This window comes from Malania oleifera, chromosome 1, assembly GCF_029873635.1.
Source record: "Malania oleifera isolate guangnan ecotype guangnan chromosome 1, ASM2987363v1, whole genome shotgun sequence".
Lineage (NCBI taxonomy): Eukaryota > Viridiplantae > Streptophyta > Magnoliopsida > Santalales > Ximeniaceae > Malania > Malania oleifera.
This window is the reverse complement of record NC_080417.1, coordinates 73,135,356-73,155,469: the sequence shown is the minus strand read 5'-3', so window position 1 is coordinate 73,155,469 and position 20,114 is coordinate 73,135,356. Positions and strand designations below refer to the sequence as shown.

Genomic DNA, 20,114 nt, shown 5'->3' with positions numbered 1-20,114 from the left:
ACCCCTACCGCGCTCACCAAGAGCCTTCGCTTTGGTTCACAAAGAACCTTACAACAATGGTTCACAAAGAACCTTACAAGAGATTGGAAATACAATTTAATGCTCCTTAAATCAGCCAATATGAAACACAACCAAATCCTCACTCTATTCTCTCAAGGAATGAATCTTACAAGATAAGTGAGCAAGAGAGGATTGAGCACTTGTGAAGAATAACTAAAATGCAAAGTGCAAAGTGCTTAGGTTTTGGATAAAATGATATTTTTCACAAATATGATCAACAATGCTCAAAACCATGTTAATACAAGTCTAAAAGCTTGTGTTTATAGCCCAAGAACCTTAGGATCCGTTAACTAGCCGTTGGGGGAAAGAAAAAATATTTTATTTGGCAAACTAGCCGTTTTCCGCCCGTTGGAGCGCTTCTGCTCGTTGAATTCGTCGACGAAATTCTCTAAATTTCGTCAGAGAATTTCGTCGACGAGGTCCTTGAATCAGAAAAAGTCACCAAAATGAAAGTTGTGGAATTTTGTATTAGCTTTCCAGGGACACAATATTGTCCCATTTAGAATTTTATAGAAAAGGTTATGTCCAAAATACCATAAGGTGTTCAGGACTCAACACTGCACTACGGCAGTAACGATTACTTTGTTTTTTCCTTGTCAAAAAGTATTTTAATGAATCAAAACATTCTTGGACAAAATTATATGAAATATATTAAGTATAATGAATATTAAAACTTGTCCAAATGAGTTTACTTTTGAATATAAGATATTTTAATAAAACACGTTTGAAAACCCATTTTAATATCTTATATGCTTAGTATGTCCTTTTGTAAAAATACTTGACTGTCTTTGAACCTTTAGGACATTAAAATTGTTTTAATACAATCGGGACTAAGTATTAAAATGTTCTTAAAACTAGGATGTTAAAAACTTGTCCCTTTGAAAACATATTTGAGTTTTAGGATTCATTTGACAAACTCTTATTTTAATTTAGAAAGCCATGAAAGGTGACTTTGTGCTTATGTCTTTAGTGCAATCCTATAAACTCATGTGTCCTAGTATGCTTATGCAATGGCTCAACTCTTACTCAGAAAATCATGCAAGACACACACCACAAGAGTTATAATACGCACTCACTCACACAACCCTTATTACAATTAATTTATACACAATAAAAACTCCGGGATGTGCTTTGGTGCTTCTGAGTTATTGTCCTTCCGATCTTTTCTATTTGATGTCTACTAGGTCCAATCTTTGCTTCCGATTTGGTACATATGTGTATCTAACACTATGTACCTATACTAGATAAGATCTGCAAGGATGGAAAATACTAGAAACAACAACTAGGTTAATATCATCAAAACATATAAGCCAAGATAGAGTAGCTGACAGGGCTAACACATTTTCTTCTAAAACTACTAATAATGATGATCTTGATATAAGAAAGAGTTTGGAAGAACTAGCAATTAATGAAATCAAAGATGAGAGCATTGAAACCAAAGAACTATATAATGATGACTCTATAGAACAAGTTGAATTGCCAAAGGAATGGAAATTTAGGAAGAACCACTCTAAGGACCAAATAATTAGTGAACCATCACGAGGGGTGTCCACTAGATCTTCACTAAAGAACCTGTGTGATCATTGTGCATTCCTATCTCAAGAGGAACCTAAGAACATTAATGATGCAATCAACAATAATTCATGGGTGTTAGTTATGCAAGAGGAATTAAATCAATTTGAGAGAAATAAAGTTTGGAAATTAGTTCCTAGACCCGATGATCATTTTGTGAATAGTATTAAATGGGTTTATAAGAATAAAAAGGATGAAAACAAAATTGTTGTCCGTAACAAGGGTAGATTGGTAGCACAAGGTTATAATCAAGAAGAAAGTATTGATTTTGAGGAAACCTATGCTTCTGTAGCTAGAATGGAAGCAATTTGTATGCTACTAGCCTACACATCCCATAAAAACTTCAAACTATATCAAATGGATGGAAAAGTGCATTCCTAAATGTCTATTGAAATGAAGAAGTGTATATAGCACAACCTCCTAGTTTTGAAGACTTCCATTTTCCAAGCCACGTGTTTAGATTAACAAAAGCCCTATACAAATTAAAACTCCTAGAGCTAGGTATGAAATATTGAGCGGCTTTCTATTTAACAATGGTTTCTCAAGAGAAAAAATGGACAGTACCCTGTTTATGAAAACTAAGACCGATGATATGCTTATCATTCAAATATATGTTGATGATATCATATTCAGTGCTACAAATTAGAATTTATGCAAAGAATTCGCTATATGCATACAAAATGAGTTTGAAATGAGCATGATGGCCAAACTGACATATTTTCTTGGTCTTCAGATAAAACAAGCCAAAAATGGAACATTTATAAACTAATTTAAATACATAAAATACGTGCTCAAGAAGTTTGACATAGAAGGTGGCAAGGTATTGGGAACCCCAATGAGCACCTCCACTAGTCTTGATAGAGAAAAGCAAGGAAAACCGGTAGATATCAAATACTATCGGGGTATGATTGGTAGTTTGCTCTACTTAATAGCCAGTAGACCAATCATTATGTTCAGCATTTGTATATGTGTTAGATTTCAAACATCACCTAAAGAATCATATAAAATTGTTGTAAAAAGAATTTTAAGGTATTTGATAGGTACTATCGACCTAGGTTTATAGTGTCCTAAAGATACATCAGTTCAAATGATTAGCTACTCTAATGCGGACTATCCTGGGTGCAAAATAGACTATAAGAGTACAAGTGGTACTATGTGGCATTATCTACTGCTGAGGCTAAGTATGTCGTAGTAGTTAGTTGTTGTGTACAAACATTGAATATGAAGCAAAAACTCAAAGATTTTAATTTGGATTATGAGGTTGTACCTATAAAGTGTGATAACACTAGCACCAAAAATATATCCAAAAAATCTAATATCTCACTCAAAGACTAAGCATACTGACATAAGACATCATTTTCTTAGAGATCATGTGCAAAAAGGAGATATCGTTCTTGAATTTGTAAGCACAGATGAACAATGGGCCAATATATTCATGAAACCAATTCAAGAGGACCGTTTTATTTCAGTAAAATGTGAATTAGGCTTATTGCATGCTAAGGAAATAATTTGATAAGAATAAGCTCATTAAGTTGAGAGTTCCGGACTAAATCTTAAGTTAACTTAAAACTCTCAGCACTTTAGGTGATCGGAGGGCATTAGTCGGGTGACCAAACCCCTACTGTGTTCGAACTTTTAATATTCAGTATAAGTTTGGGCAACCGAACATGCTTGTCGAGCAACCGAACACTTACTATCTCAGAGTTCTCTAACTTCCAGCATTAGTTCGGGTGACCAAACGAAATTTCTGGGCAATCGAACATCGTAGATATAAAAAGGTGTTTTTCACCAAAACCCAAACCCGTTTTCTCTCTCACCCGAAGCTTCATTCTTCCTTCGTCGAGCCTTCTCTCACATGTTTTCTCTCCAAAAATTCGAATCAAAGCCTAGATCTTGCTACTTCAATTTTATAAGTTTTTCTTTGCTTTGAGAATCTAACCCATGTAAAAGACAAAGCAAACAACAAACAAAAGTAAGTCTTTAGGTCCAGATGACTCAGAGCAGATCACACGATGGCTTTTGACTCCAAGGGCAAGGAAAATATAGAACGAACACCTTCGTACAATAGAACCTATTCTCGGTAAGGTTTTAGATATGAACTTCATGTAAACACATTTTTTCAATATTCTTAGGATGTTTGCTGTGTTATGTTGGGATTGTTTTGTTTCCTATCAACCCAAAGGGATTTATCCAAACCTTGTCTATTTATTTTACACCAATTTAGGAAGGCAAGGTGATATACATACAACCCAAATAATGGACAAAGCCATTGCCTTAACCTCGCAACAATAGAGGAAAGATTTCATATTCAATTTGGGACATTTGAATGTCCAAACCTTGAAAAAACTTGTATTATGGAACAAGGGTTTACCCCTCAAGATTTTTTGCCGGTAATTTTAACAAACCCACCAACTCAATTTGGTTGTCTGCCTTCATATAGGCAATTCACTCTAGAAGCAAAGATTATACTGTTAGCTTTGGTGTATTCCCAATAGGGGGGGTGAATTGGGTATTTAAAAATTTTCTCCTAAGTTCAACTAATCTAACAACAGTATTACTCAACCTATGGTCAATCTATGCAATTATAAACCCAATCATTCAAAATAGTGAAATAAAAACATTCATGTGCTGGAATTTAAAATGCGAAAATTAAAAAACATGCACAAGAAATGTTATTAGGGTTCGTCCAACTGTGCCTACGTCCCCACCTCTAGCTCGCAAGCCCACGAATTCCACTAATGGCTCACTTAATGGGTGGAATGTCACCTAATACAACCAAATCAATTAGCATAGGGCTAACCTCAACATTTACAAATTCTCCTTGCGGGGCGGAGAAGGACCTAGGTCAAATTCACAGGGCTAACCCCAACCTTTACACAATCCTTAGTAGGTTGGATTACCGCCCCCTTGGGCCACGCCTAGAAATACAACAATATGTTCACTCAAATGGTACAATGATTATGCTTCTCAAGTAAAGTAGATATGTGCCCCAATACGCACAGTATACTCAATCAATCACACATCAACAATATAGGTAATGTAAGCTCAGTGATGTGTATTTTTGTGCAAGCTACACTTAACAAGATATGATCGCTAATGTGCTCAAGTATTCAAACTAGATCAAAAAGATTTTCCTTTAATGTAATGAGCACAAGAGTAGTTTGAAAATATTCTAGCTTGTAGAAAAATATTTTGCACACCAAAATCAAGCTATAGGAATGTACCGCCCCAACCCGAGTCTGTCAGGGAGCACTGCATCTCTCCTCCTCCACCTGGACCAAACAATAGGGGGCCGGGCCTTATCGGACTAATGACTGGCCCCACAAATCAACACATGTCCTTTGCAGTGTGTCTTGTCCTTACTCACACATTTCTTGAAAAAACTTCCCAAGAGGTCACCCATCCCAATATTGCTCCAAGCCAAACATGCTTAACCGTGGAGTTCTTATGGGAATGCTCCTGAAAAGAAAGATGCATCTTGTTGATATGGGTAGTAACATGTAATCTTTTAAGTCTTTTCATCAATGGGGTATCACATTCTCCCCCACTTATAGAATGCAAAGTCATCGTTGCGAACCCACATTTCCAAACCCAGGCAATGTGAATCTCATCACACTTCTAACTGGGTATTGGCTCTGATACCATTTGTAACGCCCCAACCGGGTCTGTCAGGGAGCACTTCATCTCTCCTCCTCCACCTAGACAAGACAACAGGGGGCGGGCCTTATCGAACTAATGACCGGCCCCACAGATCAACACGTGTCCTTTTCAATGTGTTTTGTCCTCACTCACACACTTCCTAAGAAAACTTCCCAGGAGGTCACCCATCCCAATATTGCTCCAAGCCAAGCACGCTTAACCGTGGAGTTCTTATGGGAAAGCTCCTGAAAAGAAAAGTGCACCATGTTGATATGGGTAGTAACATCTAATCTTTTAAATCTTTTCATCCATGGGTTATCACAAGGAATCATTGCAATGACAATGCAAAGCTCCTTAAGCTACTAGGTTTTTCCCGACACAAGATTTATAAAATAAAATCGGTGGGAAAACCTTATTTAACTCCCCAAAATCAATATCAATCAACTAAGCAATGTAATGGTAGTATGAGCAATAATACTAAGCAATTACCCAAGAAAGAACTCTCACAAAGCTAAGATTAATCAATGGAATAAAGGAATGAGAGTGTTTGGAAGTATTATAAGCAAAATGGGATTTTGGGTTTTGAGAGAATTTTAGCTAATGATTTTTCTTAATCTCTTACTAATCCTCACAAATGAACACATATTTATAGACAAGGTCAAAAATATAACCGTTTGGGACATATTGGGTATTATTAAAAAAGTTCCAAAATACTTAACCACAATTAACCCAAATTAACTCAATTTTATGTCGTTTAAAATATTTTTAACCAGACAAGGTTTGGGTGGCTGAATTGAGGTTCGGTCGCCTGACCAAGCACATTCATAAAAGGTCTTTAAATAGGTTCAGCAACCCAAGTTTCAATTCAGTGGCCCAAATCAAAGTCAGAAATTTTGCTTTGTAACTTTGGGTGCCCGATCATATGTTCGGTAGCCCGAACTCATGTGTTCGGTCACCCAGGGCTCATTTTGAACTAAACAGTTAGGTCACCCGAGTTGGTGGAATGTCCCTTTCAAAGGGTTTGGCCGCCCGTAGAAGGTACGCACAAAATGGTTCGGTTGCCCGAGAGCCCAAGTCAACTGTTGACTTCTCAACAGTTCAGGCGCCCAAGGAGTTTTGAACTCCAGGGGTTCGGTCGCCCGAACTCTCACAAAATCCCTAATAATATTCAATTTAAGCATATTTTTAACACTCATGTATTTTGTATGATATGTGTGTGAGTGTTGGGACCTAGAGTCATACTAGGGTCTTACTGAGGCCGTTTTGAGATAGTCCCAAAAATCTGGCGTCGGTCGACCTAATGACATTCGGTACCCTAAGGTCATTCTACGGTCTTTTTGAGCTTACAATTACCTAGATGCATGACATGCAGAGATTATTACAGACCGATATACCTAGTTACTATTACAGACCCAAATCACACAAAATATAAATTACAATAAGTCTTCAGGGTCTTTAGTCTTCAAGTCTTCATGTGCCATCAATTGGTTTGCTAATATAAACCTGTATACAAACATATACATTAAACACCAGAGTATTTGTCATAATCAAAACAGGGCATGACCCATAGGGTCAACAATCTCCCCCTTTTTGATGATGACAAATACACTATACAAAAAGTGGGTATAACCTTGAAAGGCTCCCCCAAGCAATATGCATAATGTTAAAGATTTGTCGATGCAAGCATCTTTCAATTTCCATTTCAAGTACCCAAATTTTGTCTCTTTTCCCCCCTTTTGGCAACAGCAAAAATGGGTTATGAAATAAATCATGTAAGAAAGGCATGTGGGTATAAATCATTTAAATATACGATAAGATTGGAAAAATTTTTGAAATTTCGGTAGCATACCATTTGAAAATAGAGCATTTTCCCAAAAATACATGTATTGAAATGACCTGTTTGAAGTTTTAAATTTACATTATATCCACAACAATCAACTCAAACTGTTCAGTATTCTCAAAACATAAATCTAACTATCAACATGCAAGAGATATGATAGTTATGCATTTCATATCACAAACAAATTCATAAAGTATAAAGTAAGGACAGGATTAACAATTAAGCACAAAAACTCTATAATTGATCATTTAAAGATTTAGATGACGTGAAAACTAAATTAAAGCATAAATATGCACAAACCATGCAATTGAAGCATATCATAAGACCCGTGAAAGATTTGAGTTTAAAACACACGGCATATGATACCAAATAGAAGGTTTAAGCATGAAAATAGTCTAACTAGTGCGCATGCATTTTTATGTGTAGTTTACTGAACCAATTATGCGACTTGAAAACTATATATGTATATAATAGTAACAATAATATTAAGACAAGAAAAAAAATTGGTTTTGAAATTAGTTCTTGCCATAAAGTATTACAATAAGTATATATATATATATGTATGTATGAAAATATATATCCCCATATGATGTTTGCTAAAAGTACTGGGGGTTGCTTGCCAAAAAAAATTTGAAGATCATGCAAGCAAGGAACAATTTTTTGGTTCTAGCATTTAAGTACAATTCATAATATAACCAGAAAAATACAACCACATAAATCCTAAAAATATAGCACATTCAAAACAAGGATCATATGGCAAAACAGATGATTGTGGCAACAATAAACATCATGCATTAAATTAAGATTTTCAATAATATTATTTCATTTAAGCATATGCCACAATACAACTTAAAGCACATCTAAGCCAACAAAAAAAAAAAAAAATTGTTGGTGAACATAACATGATAGACATTTTAATTCTAGATGCTCCCCCTATCAATTTGAGTATGTGCTTAGATTCTTTAACTACTTATACTATCCAAAGTTTAATTTCATTTCGCTCAGTAGTATAATTCATTCATTTTGACACTTTAAAATCAACTATACTGAATATTAATAACTCTATTTACCCCTATCATTATAGTTGTCCCTATAGACCATAGATGCATCATAAAAGTATATATATTAAGGCATGCAATAAAGTTCATGACCCAAGAACGTTCCATATCAAATCATAGAACCTAAAGTGCAGGATATAATGTTCAGAGATTTTCAGAAGAACCTCAATATTTCAATAGATGAAAGTGATGCATATAAGTCATTTATGCGCTTCCTATAGGGATGAATTTTAGCCTTTCTAAATCTTTGATGATTATGCTATGATGAAGTTTAGTTATTCAATTGATTTTCACTCATCTTTTCAAAAAGATTTTAACGTTAATTTTATCATAATGATCTTTAACACAAGGTTTTGGTTTGGGAAAATTCCTATCGAAATTTCAGCAACATGCTGTCTGTAAATCAGATATTTCCCAAATTTTCATGCACCAAAACCATATAGATTCAAGCAATCAATTCAAAATAATTCAATTTGAGCATGCGAGAACCTATAATCCACTACCAACATGTAATTCTCATCAACTGCATCCGCTATGTAGGAGGCTTTCAATAACAAGCATGCAATCAGGTAGTATAATCAACTCAAGATATTCAATACAGTTCAATAGAAGTTCGTGCTAGAAAAATACATAAACTATCCATCAAAGAAATTTTAACAATTTATTAAATCAGGGATAGTAGACTATAATGCTAATTTCATAAAGGTATATGAACATAAAGGTATGATATCAAGAAAGCATTTTAATTTATATATATATAAAGAATAAAATCTCCCTCGAAATTATGCACTTAACTCATTTTATGTCTTTTTCATTTTCTAGTTCTTTAGCCAAGTGTTTTAAGATTTTTGATGATATATGCTTGGCTTTGAATGAATAGGATTAGAGGACCAAAAAGTCACAATAGATATTTCTTTAAGTGAGCTAAGCCACAATAGATATTGCCTCTATTGATATGAATTTCAATACGTGTGCGAGGCACAAGTTCAAATGGCATTAAACCTTAAGAATCATGCATAGGTTTCTTGAAACTTTGCATTTTCATATATGTTGATACCTAAAACAATCATGTTAGCCATTTAACTTAATTCACAAAGATGAAGCTCTAGAGGTTTTGACTTAAATTTTGAGAGCTTATGAAAATAATTCAAATGAATACTCTTAACGATTGAATTATCATTAAGTTTAGAAGAGTATTCAGAAGTGAGTACATGTGGACAATATTAAAATAATTTTATGATAATGCATATGTCCAAACTATTCAACAAAAAGCTACAAGGAAAATATGATTTTTAAACATAGCTCTTCGGTGATTGGAAGTATCGTTCAGATATGATCACATAGAGGAGCAAGGATACGAACCAAGGAAAGGATGAATCTATACCTGATATGATAGTGGTCTGGTAAAGATTTCCTATGGAGCGATTAAACCAAAATTAAAGGTTTTTACAATTTAAACTCAAAGGGATCAATCCCTAGTGGATGGCTCTAATTTGGTTATAGCTATGAGAAGCACTCAATATATATTAGTCATTTATGATCAATAGTGCTTTAAGCCTAGAGTGATGACTAACTATTTTATTAGGCATTTTAGGATTTTAAGATGAGTTTAAGACAAGATGCTTAAATGGAAGAATTTATTTCCTAAAACTCAAATTTGTGCAATGGACAGAGTATGCTTAACTTTAGATGTTTATATTTAAGTGTGGGTTAAGCATTTTGACTTAAATACCAGGCATAGATGTCATGTCCATTTGGAAGTGGATAAAGGTTCTTAGTATAACCAGATAGGTCAGTGCGTATACTAAGATTTTCATTTTAAGCAACAACCACTTCCCAATCCTACAATCATCACAACCCCCTAAACCTAAGCCTAGGATCTAAGGAAACATTTAATAATAAATTAATATTAATTTAAATCAAATTTTCCTGAGGACCTAGGGGGTTTGCTTTCATGATTACCCACATCATTTTCTTTTCTAACCCTATGGCACTTCTGGATAAGAAAATGAATCAATTGTGCCATTTTCTTTTATAGTGTAAGTAGGTTTTGTAAATACATGAAAGGATATGCTTACAATTCTTATGATTGCTTGTTGAGGCATGATAGTGGGAATTATATGATAATCCTAAATCTTTTTTGAAAAGATTTTTTTTTTTAATCTCTAAGGATTTATTATGATTATTCTTCTCATTTATAACTTTGAATGTAGCTCTAGAATAATCATCCATTTCTTCTTCTAAGCAGATAATTTTTAAGATCTTCTTAATCTTTCTCTTTTCTAAGATGGCGTAATAATCTTTTATTTTTCCTAAATGCTTTGCCATGCTTTTATTTCCCTTTTTCAAAATGAATTTATGCTTAGATAGCTTCACTAGAAATTTATTCATTTTCAATAAAGTTTTATCTAACTTTTCATATGGGGGCATGCTTTCATTTATCAAATTAGCACATGATTCATCACACAATTTGACACAAGAATTATCATATGAATCAGTGCATGAATTTTCAGCCAAAGCATCACATGAGCAATAAGATGATTCATGATAAGATTTTTCATAGTAAACATCACATGAACCATTTACAGTATTATCAATAGATGATTCAGTATATGACACATCACAACATTCATCATAAGAATCATCAAACGAGCTAGAGTGAGAATCATATACCTCCTCGTTGATTTCTAGCTCATGATTTACGTCCTCCTGATCATTTGAGCTTGGAGTATTCAGAGGAGTTACAATCTCCTTCTCTTGGGATTCTCCATATTTCTTTTCTAGTTCATCCCAGATTTCCTATGCACTATGACATGCCACACACTCAAGTAGAATATTAGAATCTAAAGCACAGTGTAATAAGTCCATGGTATATGAATTCACATGTATCAAAGTAATATCATTTCATTCACAAGCATACAAATTCCTTTGACAATCACCTGTTAGGCCCTCCAGTTCATTGATTTTATAAAAATGCCCATTCTAATTTTCCACATGGTGTAATCGATACCATAAAATATAAGAGGACTGAAAGGTGACTGTCCCTCACCGAATGGGGATACACCAATTTGAGTCATCTCAAACTTTTAGCAAAAACGTTTAAGTCAATGCTACGATGCTCTGATACCAATTGTTAGCTTTGGTGTATTCCCAAGAGGGGGGGGGGTGAATTGGGTATTTAAAAATTTTCTCCTAGGTTCAACTAATCTAGCAACAGTATTAGTCAACCTAAGGTCAAGCTATGCAATTATAAACCCAATCATTCATAATAGTGAAACACAAACTTTCATGTGTTGGAATTTAAAATGTAGAAATTAAAAAACACGCACAAGAAATGTTATTGGGGTTCAGCCAACTGTGCCTACGTCCCCGCCTCTAGCTCGCAAGCCCGAGGATTCCACTAATAGTTCACTTAACAGGTGGAGCCGCACCTAATACAACCAGGTCAATTAGCACAGGGCTGACCTCAACCTTTACAAATTTTCCTTGCGAGGCGGAGAAGGCCCTAGGTCAAATTCACAGGGCTGATCCCAACCTTTATACAATCCTTACCGGGCTAGATTACAGCCCCCTCAGGCCAAGTTTGGAAATACAATAATATGTTCACTCAAATGGTACAGTGATTATGCTTTTCAAGTAAAGCAGATATGTACCCCAATACGCACAATATACTCAATCAATCTACATCAACAATATAGGTAATATAAGCTCAGTGATGTGTATTTTTGTGCAAGTCACACTCAACAAGATATGATCGCTAATATGCTCAAGAGTGTTTTAAACAAGTTGTATCTTTGAAACAAGTTAAATGAAATATCAATACCAAATCAGGGTTTCAAAGATGTTAATCAAGTATTCAAACTAGCTCAAAAATATTTTCCTTCAATGTAATAAGCACAAGAGTAGTTTGAAAATATTCTAACTTGTAGAAAAATATTTTGCACACCAAAATCAAGCTATAGGAATCTTTGCAATGACAATGGAAAGCTCCTTAAGCTACTAGGTTTTTCCTAACACAAGATTTATAAAATAAAATCGGTGGGAAAACCTTGCTTAACTCCCCAAAATCAATACCAATCAACTAAGCAAAGTAATGGGAGTATGAGAAATAATACTAAGCAATTACCCAAGCAAGAACTCTCAGAAAGTTAAGATTAATCAATGGAATAAAGGTATGAGAGTGTTTGGAAGTATTATAAACAAAATTGGATTTTGGGTTTGAGAGAATTTTAGCTAATGATTTTTCTTAATCTCTTACTAATCCTCACAAATGAATACATATTTATAGACAAGGTCAAAAATATAACCATTTGGGACCTATTGGGTATTATTAAAAAAGTTTCAAAATGCTTAACCACAATTAACCCAAATTAACTCAGTTTTACCTCAGTTAAAATAATTTTAACTCGACAAGGTTCGGGTGGCTGAATCGAGGTTTAGTCGCCCGAACAAACACATTCATAAAAGGTCTTTAAATAGGTTCGGCAGCCCGAGTTCCAATTCGGAAGCCTGAATCAAAGACAAAAAGTTTGCTTTGTAACTTCAGGTGCCTAATCATATATTCGGTAGCCTGAACTTGTGTGTTCGGTCACCCGAGGCTCATTTTGAGCTAAACAGTTAGGTCACTTGAGTTGGTGGAATGTCCCTTCAAAGGGTTCAGGCGCCTGTAGACGGTACGCACAAAATGGTTCGGTTGCCCGAGAGCCCAAGTCAACTATTGACTTCTCAACAGTTCAGGCACTCGAGGAGTTTAGAACTCTAGGGGTTCGGTCGCCCAAGCTCTCACAAAATCCCTAATAATATTCAATTTAAGCATATTTTTAACACTTATATATTTTGTATGATATGTGTGTGAGTGTTGGGACCTAAAGTCATACTAGGGTCTTACTGAGGCCGTTTTGAGATAGTCCCAAAAATCCGACGTCGATCGACCTAATGACATTCAGTACCCTAAGTTCATTCTACGGTCTTGTTGAGCTTACAATTACCTATATGCATGACATGCAGAGATTATTACAGACTGATATACCTAGTTACTATTATAGACCCAAATCACACAAAATATAAATTACAATAAGTCTTCAGAGTCTTTAGTCTTCAAGTCTTCATGTGCCATCAATTGGTTTGCTAATATAAACCTGCACACAAACATATACATTAAACACCAGAGTATTTGTCATAATCAAAACAGGGCATGACCCATAGGGTCAACATATACAGTTGCTTATAACGTACAACATTCTACCTAAGAGTGGGTCCAGAGACCAAATCTGTTATTTAGACTGTTTTGTTATGTGGTGTATTTACAAACGTAAGCGTTTGAATCTTACCACACTTATATTGAAATGGATAATTTCCAAAGAAGAGACTATACAGGTTATACTCCCATATGGAGGGATTTTAACCTAATCTTTGGGCACTTGGGTCTAGCTCATTCCAATACTCTTTTTGAAAAAATAAAAACCTCATATTACTTCACATCAACCACCTTAAGGCTCATAGGACATGAGTATGGTAGAGGACTTGGTTGGATTCCCAAACATCATCCACCTCCAAGAGAAAATGTGAATGTACAAATGGAGGTGGGAAATGAACCTGAACAATTGAATAATCCACCGCAAGAAGTACCACTTGCTCAGTCTGGTGCTGCTATTGATGCTCCTACTTGGTTTTCTGCTTATCGTCGGCATATGGATGTGTAGTATAGTGCAATTCGTGCATATATTGAAACTAAGTACAATGCACTTCAGCACACATTCCAAACTAGCTTTAACACCTTTGATTAGCGACTCACCTATATTAAAAGCAACATGGGTAATGGTTCCACATCTAGAGGAAAAGCTCCCATTGTAGCAAGTTCGAGTGAAGAGGAAGACGATGACGAGGAGGAAGGAAGCTCATCTAGTGACAATGCCCTTGAGGAAGATTAGATGAGAGTTGTTTGTTTGTTGCTAAGAATAATTCCTTGAAACATTATAACTATGGTTGTATTTATTTTTATTTTTTTTGGTTTCCAAACAGCTTCATGATGAATGTATATATTGGCTATCTATGTTATTTGACATCATTATCCTTTGTGGTTGAGCAATACTGATCTTGTGAATTGCATGTTGAATATTGAATGATATCATATTTGAGATCTGCATGTTGAATATTCAATGAGATCACACTTGTGAATTGCATGTTGAATATGGAATGATGCCATACTTGTGAATTGCATACTAGATGTTTGACAAAGTTCTTTATGGTACGCATATGTTCTTGCATATACTTTTTTTCTAATGTCAAAAAGGGAGAATAATGCAATATATATATATACTATATGTATTGAACAACAACATATTGAGAGAACTAAAAAAACTAGAACTATATGTACGTGCACTTGTTGTGTGTACTATACAACATATTAAGAGAACTAGAACTATATGTATTTGCACTTGCTGTGTGTACTATATTGGGAAAACTGAACTTGATATGAGTAAAATTAATTGAAATCAAAATCGACAATGTGCTGATTGCATTGGCAATAAAAATCGACAATGTGCTGATTGCATTGGCAATATACTCCTACTTAAAATATGTTTATATTGAAAACATACTTGTACTCATATTTTCATAAGGGGGAGAATACTGAATTTTTTTTATTTGATTGATGATTATGCTTATTGTGAGGGGGAGCCTTTTCAATGCTACCATTATTTTGCTCCTTATTAGTCATCATCAAAAAAGGGGAGATTGTTGGCCTAACAAGGCTTCATCTCTGTTTTGATAATAATTAACTAAAGATTCTAATTGTGTTTGAAGTAAATTTATAGTATCATAACTCACAAGCACATTGGATCATACTTAAACCTTAAAAGCCATGAGGAACAAAAACTAAATGAGGATTGGCTAAAGCTTGAATGAAGATAAAGCTTCAAGAACTTGATCAGGACTTAACTTTTATTTGATATATATTGAATAAGAGTCTCATGTAAGTACTTTTCTATGTTAAGATTGTGGATGAACTCCTAGGATACAATTTGACTTAGAGGCCTATTTATAAAACTTGAAAAATGTTTTTTCAAAGTTGAAATATATTTTAAAAAGAACACTAATGAATTTTGAAATAAAGAACATTGAAATTCACAACCAACTGAATAAACTGGTCTGAAATCAGTGTGTTTGGGCAACCAAACTCCAGGGTCAGGCGACCAAACTGGTACTATTAGTGAAAAAAGTCTAGACAGTGTAAGTTCGGGTGACCATCCTAATAGTCCAAGAGACCGAATAGGTTCGAGCGACCGAAGGTGTAGGCTTGGGTGACTGAAATGCTACTTCCTATTTTGAAATTCTATTTCTAAATGGTTCGGGCGACCGAGGCATAAGCTCAGGCAACCAAAGCTTCATGGCTGAGTTTTTAAATAGTACAATTTCTTATCATTTTTAGAATATGTTGTTTCCAAACTATGGGAAAACGGTCAAATTTCAAACCTATGTATTTAAGGGCAACCCTAATCGTATTAAGGTAACTGATTCACATAAAAATAATATTGTTTTCATCTTTTATAGCTGTTGTGCGCTGTGCTTCTCTACTAAAATTCAAAATCTAGTTTTTGCTCTTCATTTTCAAATATCTCAGTCCAGAAAACCCTATAATTTTTTTGAGCTTCATTACATCTTCTTATTGAGAGGTTTTTAGTGATTTTATATTGTACAAATCTGCTCTTCTTAGAGAGTATTCTGCTCGTACAAAAATCTGGTATTTCTTATTGAACTTTCTATTCGAGGATAGAATCGAATGAGCAAGAGGGTTGTTCTTGCTAGAGAGGTATCTCTACCTAATGAAAAGAGAGAGGGAACTCACCCTATTGAATAGAGAGTAAAGGAAATCCTCACAACGGGTTGCTTGAGGTAAGGACATAGGCAAGCCGCCGAACCTTATAAAAGATCTGAGTGTTCTTTCCCTTAATCTCTTTACTTTTCTATAATTATAAATTGATTATTATCTGTTGTGCATGAATTAAAATTGATTTGGGAGTTATTTAATGCTGAGATTGATTTGAAGATATTGTGAATGGTTTAAGTTTCCTTTGAAAATTAAACATTGCTGAAATTGCAAATTCTGAATTGATTTAATCTGCTAAGATAAATTCATTTTAGTTGATAAATTGTTCAAATACAAGAAGGACATATACTTGGTTAAAATTGTTGAAGATTGTTTGATATTGACATATTCATTATTTAAACACACAATTAATATTTGTATGGTTAGATATCTATTCACCTATATTAATATGTTGGAACTAAAATAAGCCTTGTGTTTTGATTATATATATTTAGGATTGCTCATTGGTATAGTCCTTCACCGATTAGAATTTTGTGTTGATTAAAATTGTGAGAGCACGTGATAATTAAGTTTTAAAATTAATCAAGTTTTTGCACATTAAAACTTTAAAATGCCCAATTCACCCCCCCCCCCTTTTGGGACTACACTATCACATTCATTCAATTAGGTGGAGTTCCTGTTGCCACAGTCAAGTTCAAGCATGACTTGGACTTGGTTTACATCTCTAAGTGTTAGAAGAGAAGCGGGTCCCAATCTACAGGGTTGGGTGGAGTAGCGGTTATGCTTTCAGATTTCCAAGGTGGTGAATATTCACCAAGGTAGAGATTGTTGGGGATGTGGCTTATATTTAGAGCGTATTACATATACCGGAGAAAGTTACGTGATCCAAGGGACAAAGGGATAGAAGCAAGGTGTAGCTAAGGAAGGCAAACCATCGATGGTTTGGGGCCTAACCGTTGACGGTTTCAGGCAATAGCTGAAAAGAGTTTTCTTCTGCTCCAAACCATTGACAGTTTTGGTCAGCGCAAATTACGTAATTTGAATTTGGAGGCTTGTAGATTGGGCTTGTCGGAGGGATTTCCTCCAAGGGATTGCTACATATGTAATTTAGTTATACTAGAACACTTCTGTATGCATTAGATTATTATATAAATATCATTTTATAACCCCAGATGGGATTAAGCTTCAAAGTTATAAGCTTCGACATTAATCATAGTGAAAACCGAAGTATTGCTCCCATAGACGTAAGCTATTGCCGAACCATATAAATCTTATGTGTTCTAGTTGTGTTTTTGATTCTTCTTATTATTATGTGCATACTTATTGACTATATTTCATCGTCGAGTGATTGTATTAGTGGTTGTTGATTGTTTCGAGTTTGATTGAGTACTTCCAGTGCACGTGTTCAAGTTGAACGAACATCAACAGTTAGAACTCCTCGCAAAGTAGTCTGAGAAAAGCCTCCAGTAGGGTTGTTGAAGATAAATATTGATGACTCTTGTAGAGGAAATTCGGGTTCTTGTGGTGGTTGTGGTATCATCTGCGACTCATCTAGTATTATTAAGGCCGCTTTCTTTGAAAAATTTAAGTCAGGTACTAACAGTGGAGCAGAGTTTTGAGTTTTTACTAGTGGTGTTCGACTTTGTAAAGAGTTGGGATATCAGAATATTTTTATTGAAAGCGACCCAGAATTGGCGGTGGGATGATTCACTTCTAAAATTTGTTCCTCCTAGTACTTATGAGACTTTTGGGAATTATTAGAGGAGTTACAAGGTCTTCATTTCTTTATAAAACATTAATTTAGAAAAGGTAATCAGGTAGCGGATTTATTGGCTCATCAAGGTGAGGGAGGCAACATGAGAAGATATTTTGCAGGTGATATGCTGCCAAGTAAAATAAGAGATCTCATTCGTATGGATAAGCTGAGTATTCAAAGTCTTTGTCTTTAATTGTCATCATTTGATTTTCCTCTGGTTCTCCTCTGGATTTTTTTTATGTTTGATTTGTTTTGTTTTGATTCTATATAGGCATGGTTAGATTGGATTTTTTGGATTATTGCATTGATTTTTTATTGGTTTTGATGTCTGGGATGGTTTTTATAGTTTATATGTAAATCTCATGTGTCCTACTTTTTACCATAGTATTTTTCTGCCATAAGCGAGGATTATCAATAAAATTAGAGTTCCGTTAAAAAAATAAATATATCTTGTTAAAAAAATTAAATTAGAGATATTTTTATTTTTCATTGTTAAGAATATTAACAAAGATTTGACCCATTCGTTTTAATACAAAATCAAACATTTATACCTATTTTTCCTATCTTAATGTCAAGGCATGAAATTTGTGATTCAAACATATTTGTTGCTGATCTAGAGTAAAATTATGTACTTATGGATACATAATTCATTCATTTGATTTCCTCAAAATGAAGAAACAAAATGGAAGTTATCTACATAATTTATATATATATTTTGATAATTTTTTATTTAATTTCATTCATTTTCAATCCATTCCATTCCATAGTACAACTAGTCCTATGACATGATTTTTTCTTCAATCCATATCAACAAAATTAACAAGCAAGCTAGACGGGAGAAAAAAGAAAAAGGCAATTTCAATCATCTTCTTTCGTCTCCACTTGATCAAATTGTAATAAACATTTATGATCATTTTCAATTCACCGGAAAATACATTTTCAATTCACCGGAAAATACCGAGAGAGAGAGAGAGAGAGAGAGAGAGAGAGAGAGAGAGAGAGAGAGAGAGAGAGAGAGAGAGAGAGAGAGAGAGAGAGAGTACAAACACACGCACGCAATGAAAAAAAACAAAAAACAAATTAAACAGAACAAATTAAGAACCTTGTGAAGCAGATGCATAGCAATATATAAAATCAAGTCACATGCACAACCGAGATAGGTTACTTGATCCGCGGCCCTTGAACCGCGCCCAGCTGCCTCTCGCTAGCTGTCAAGCTCCAAAAACTAAAGAGGATGAAGCCCTCAGAAGTTCTCCCGATCAACTAAAAAGGATTAATTTTATGATGATCCTATGGTCCCTCCTAGTTCACGCGACGCCGTCAAGGCCTTGTAAATCTCGAAAATTAATCTGTTCTCAAACTCATCGTTGGAGTAAACGACAGGAACTTTCCTAGCCTTTGGAATCCGCTTGGTGCCAAACGCATTTCCGTTGTTCAACTGCCCCACGTTCCCCGCCAAATTAAGCATCATGTTGATATAAGAATCCTTGAGCTTATGCCACAGCTTCAGTGGCGACGCTATCTTCAAACGCAGCTTTGGAATGGCTTTGATCTTCCACAAGCGCCGGCGGCGACCGTCGCCGAGCCTCGCAACCTTCATACTCTTTCGGTTTTTGACTGATCCATCCAGCCTGTGGTACCGTCTCCTCACCCAGTACCTCTTCAGGTTCCCATAAAATGGATAATTAGAAACCATCTGCGCTTCTTCTTACCTAGCTAGAGAGAGTGGTCGAGCTCAGAGAAATGGAGATTGCGGATGAAGGTGGAGGAAGTCTATATAGGAGAAGTAAGGTGGCTTGTGATATTCAAGGGGTTGCTCTGGCTGTTTTTTTTTTTTTTTTTACCTGCTGGAGGGATAGTGGGGTTGGAGGCAAAAAAGCCGGCCGGGTAGTTTGACCGACGGGAGGAAAAGTAGCAATTGGCAGCTTGGCTTCTAGTAGGTTTATGTATATTTTATCTTAACACGTGGTCCAAGTTCAAACCATTTGACTATGTGGTAAAATATTAAAAAAAATTAAAGAAGGCAGAAAGCTTTTATTGATTTTACACGCAGTCTTTGATTAGCTTACTCGAGCAGAAATTAAAAAATAAATAAAGGTCGTATTGTGAGCTTCACTCATTCAACATTAGCACATTGATTGTGCCAGGAAAAGAGGATTAATTCACCAGTATGTGCACGAAATTTATGTCATTTGGTTGACAATTATTTTTAGGTAACAAAGTCAAATCAGTTTTCTACCCTACATATTATTTATTTTTTATTAATAATTTTAAAAAGTCTTTAGAGTTGTATATTTCGGTTCATTCATTTCACTATTCATGGAAACCTAATCAATCGCATGATTCATGTAAAATCAAATC

General features: G+C 34.9%; 1 protein-coding gene across 1 annotated transcript; it reads right to left on the bottom strand.

The window, feature by feature from the left end:
- Positions 1-19,032: 19,032 nt before the first annotated feature.
- LOC131168501 (uncharacterized) lies at positions 19,033-19,449 on the bottom strand. The gene has a single exon (XM_058128019.1). It carries the CDS (start codon positions 19,447-19,449, stop codon positions 19,033-19,035), a length of 417 nt encoding a protein of 138 aa, XP_057984002.1.
- Positions 19,450-20,114: the final 665 nt, after the last annotated feature.

Coding starts and splice junctions, on each gene's coding strand:
- LOC131168501 (XM_058128019.1), bottom strand. CDS start 19,449: ATGGTTTCTAATTATCCATTTTATGGGAACCTGAAGAGGTACTGGGTG.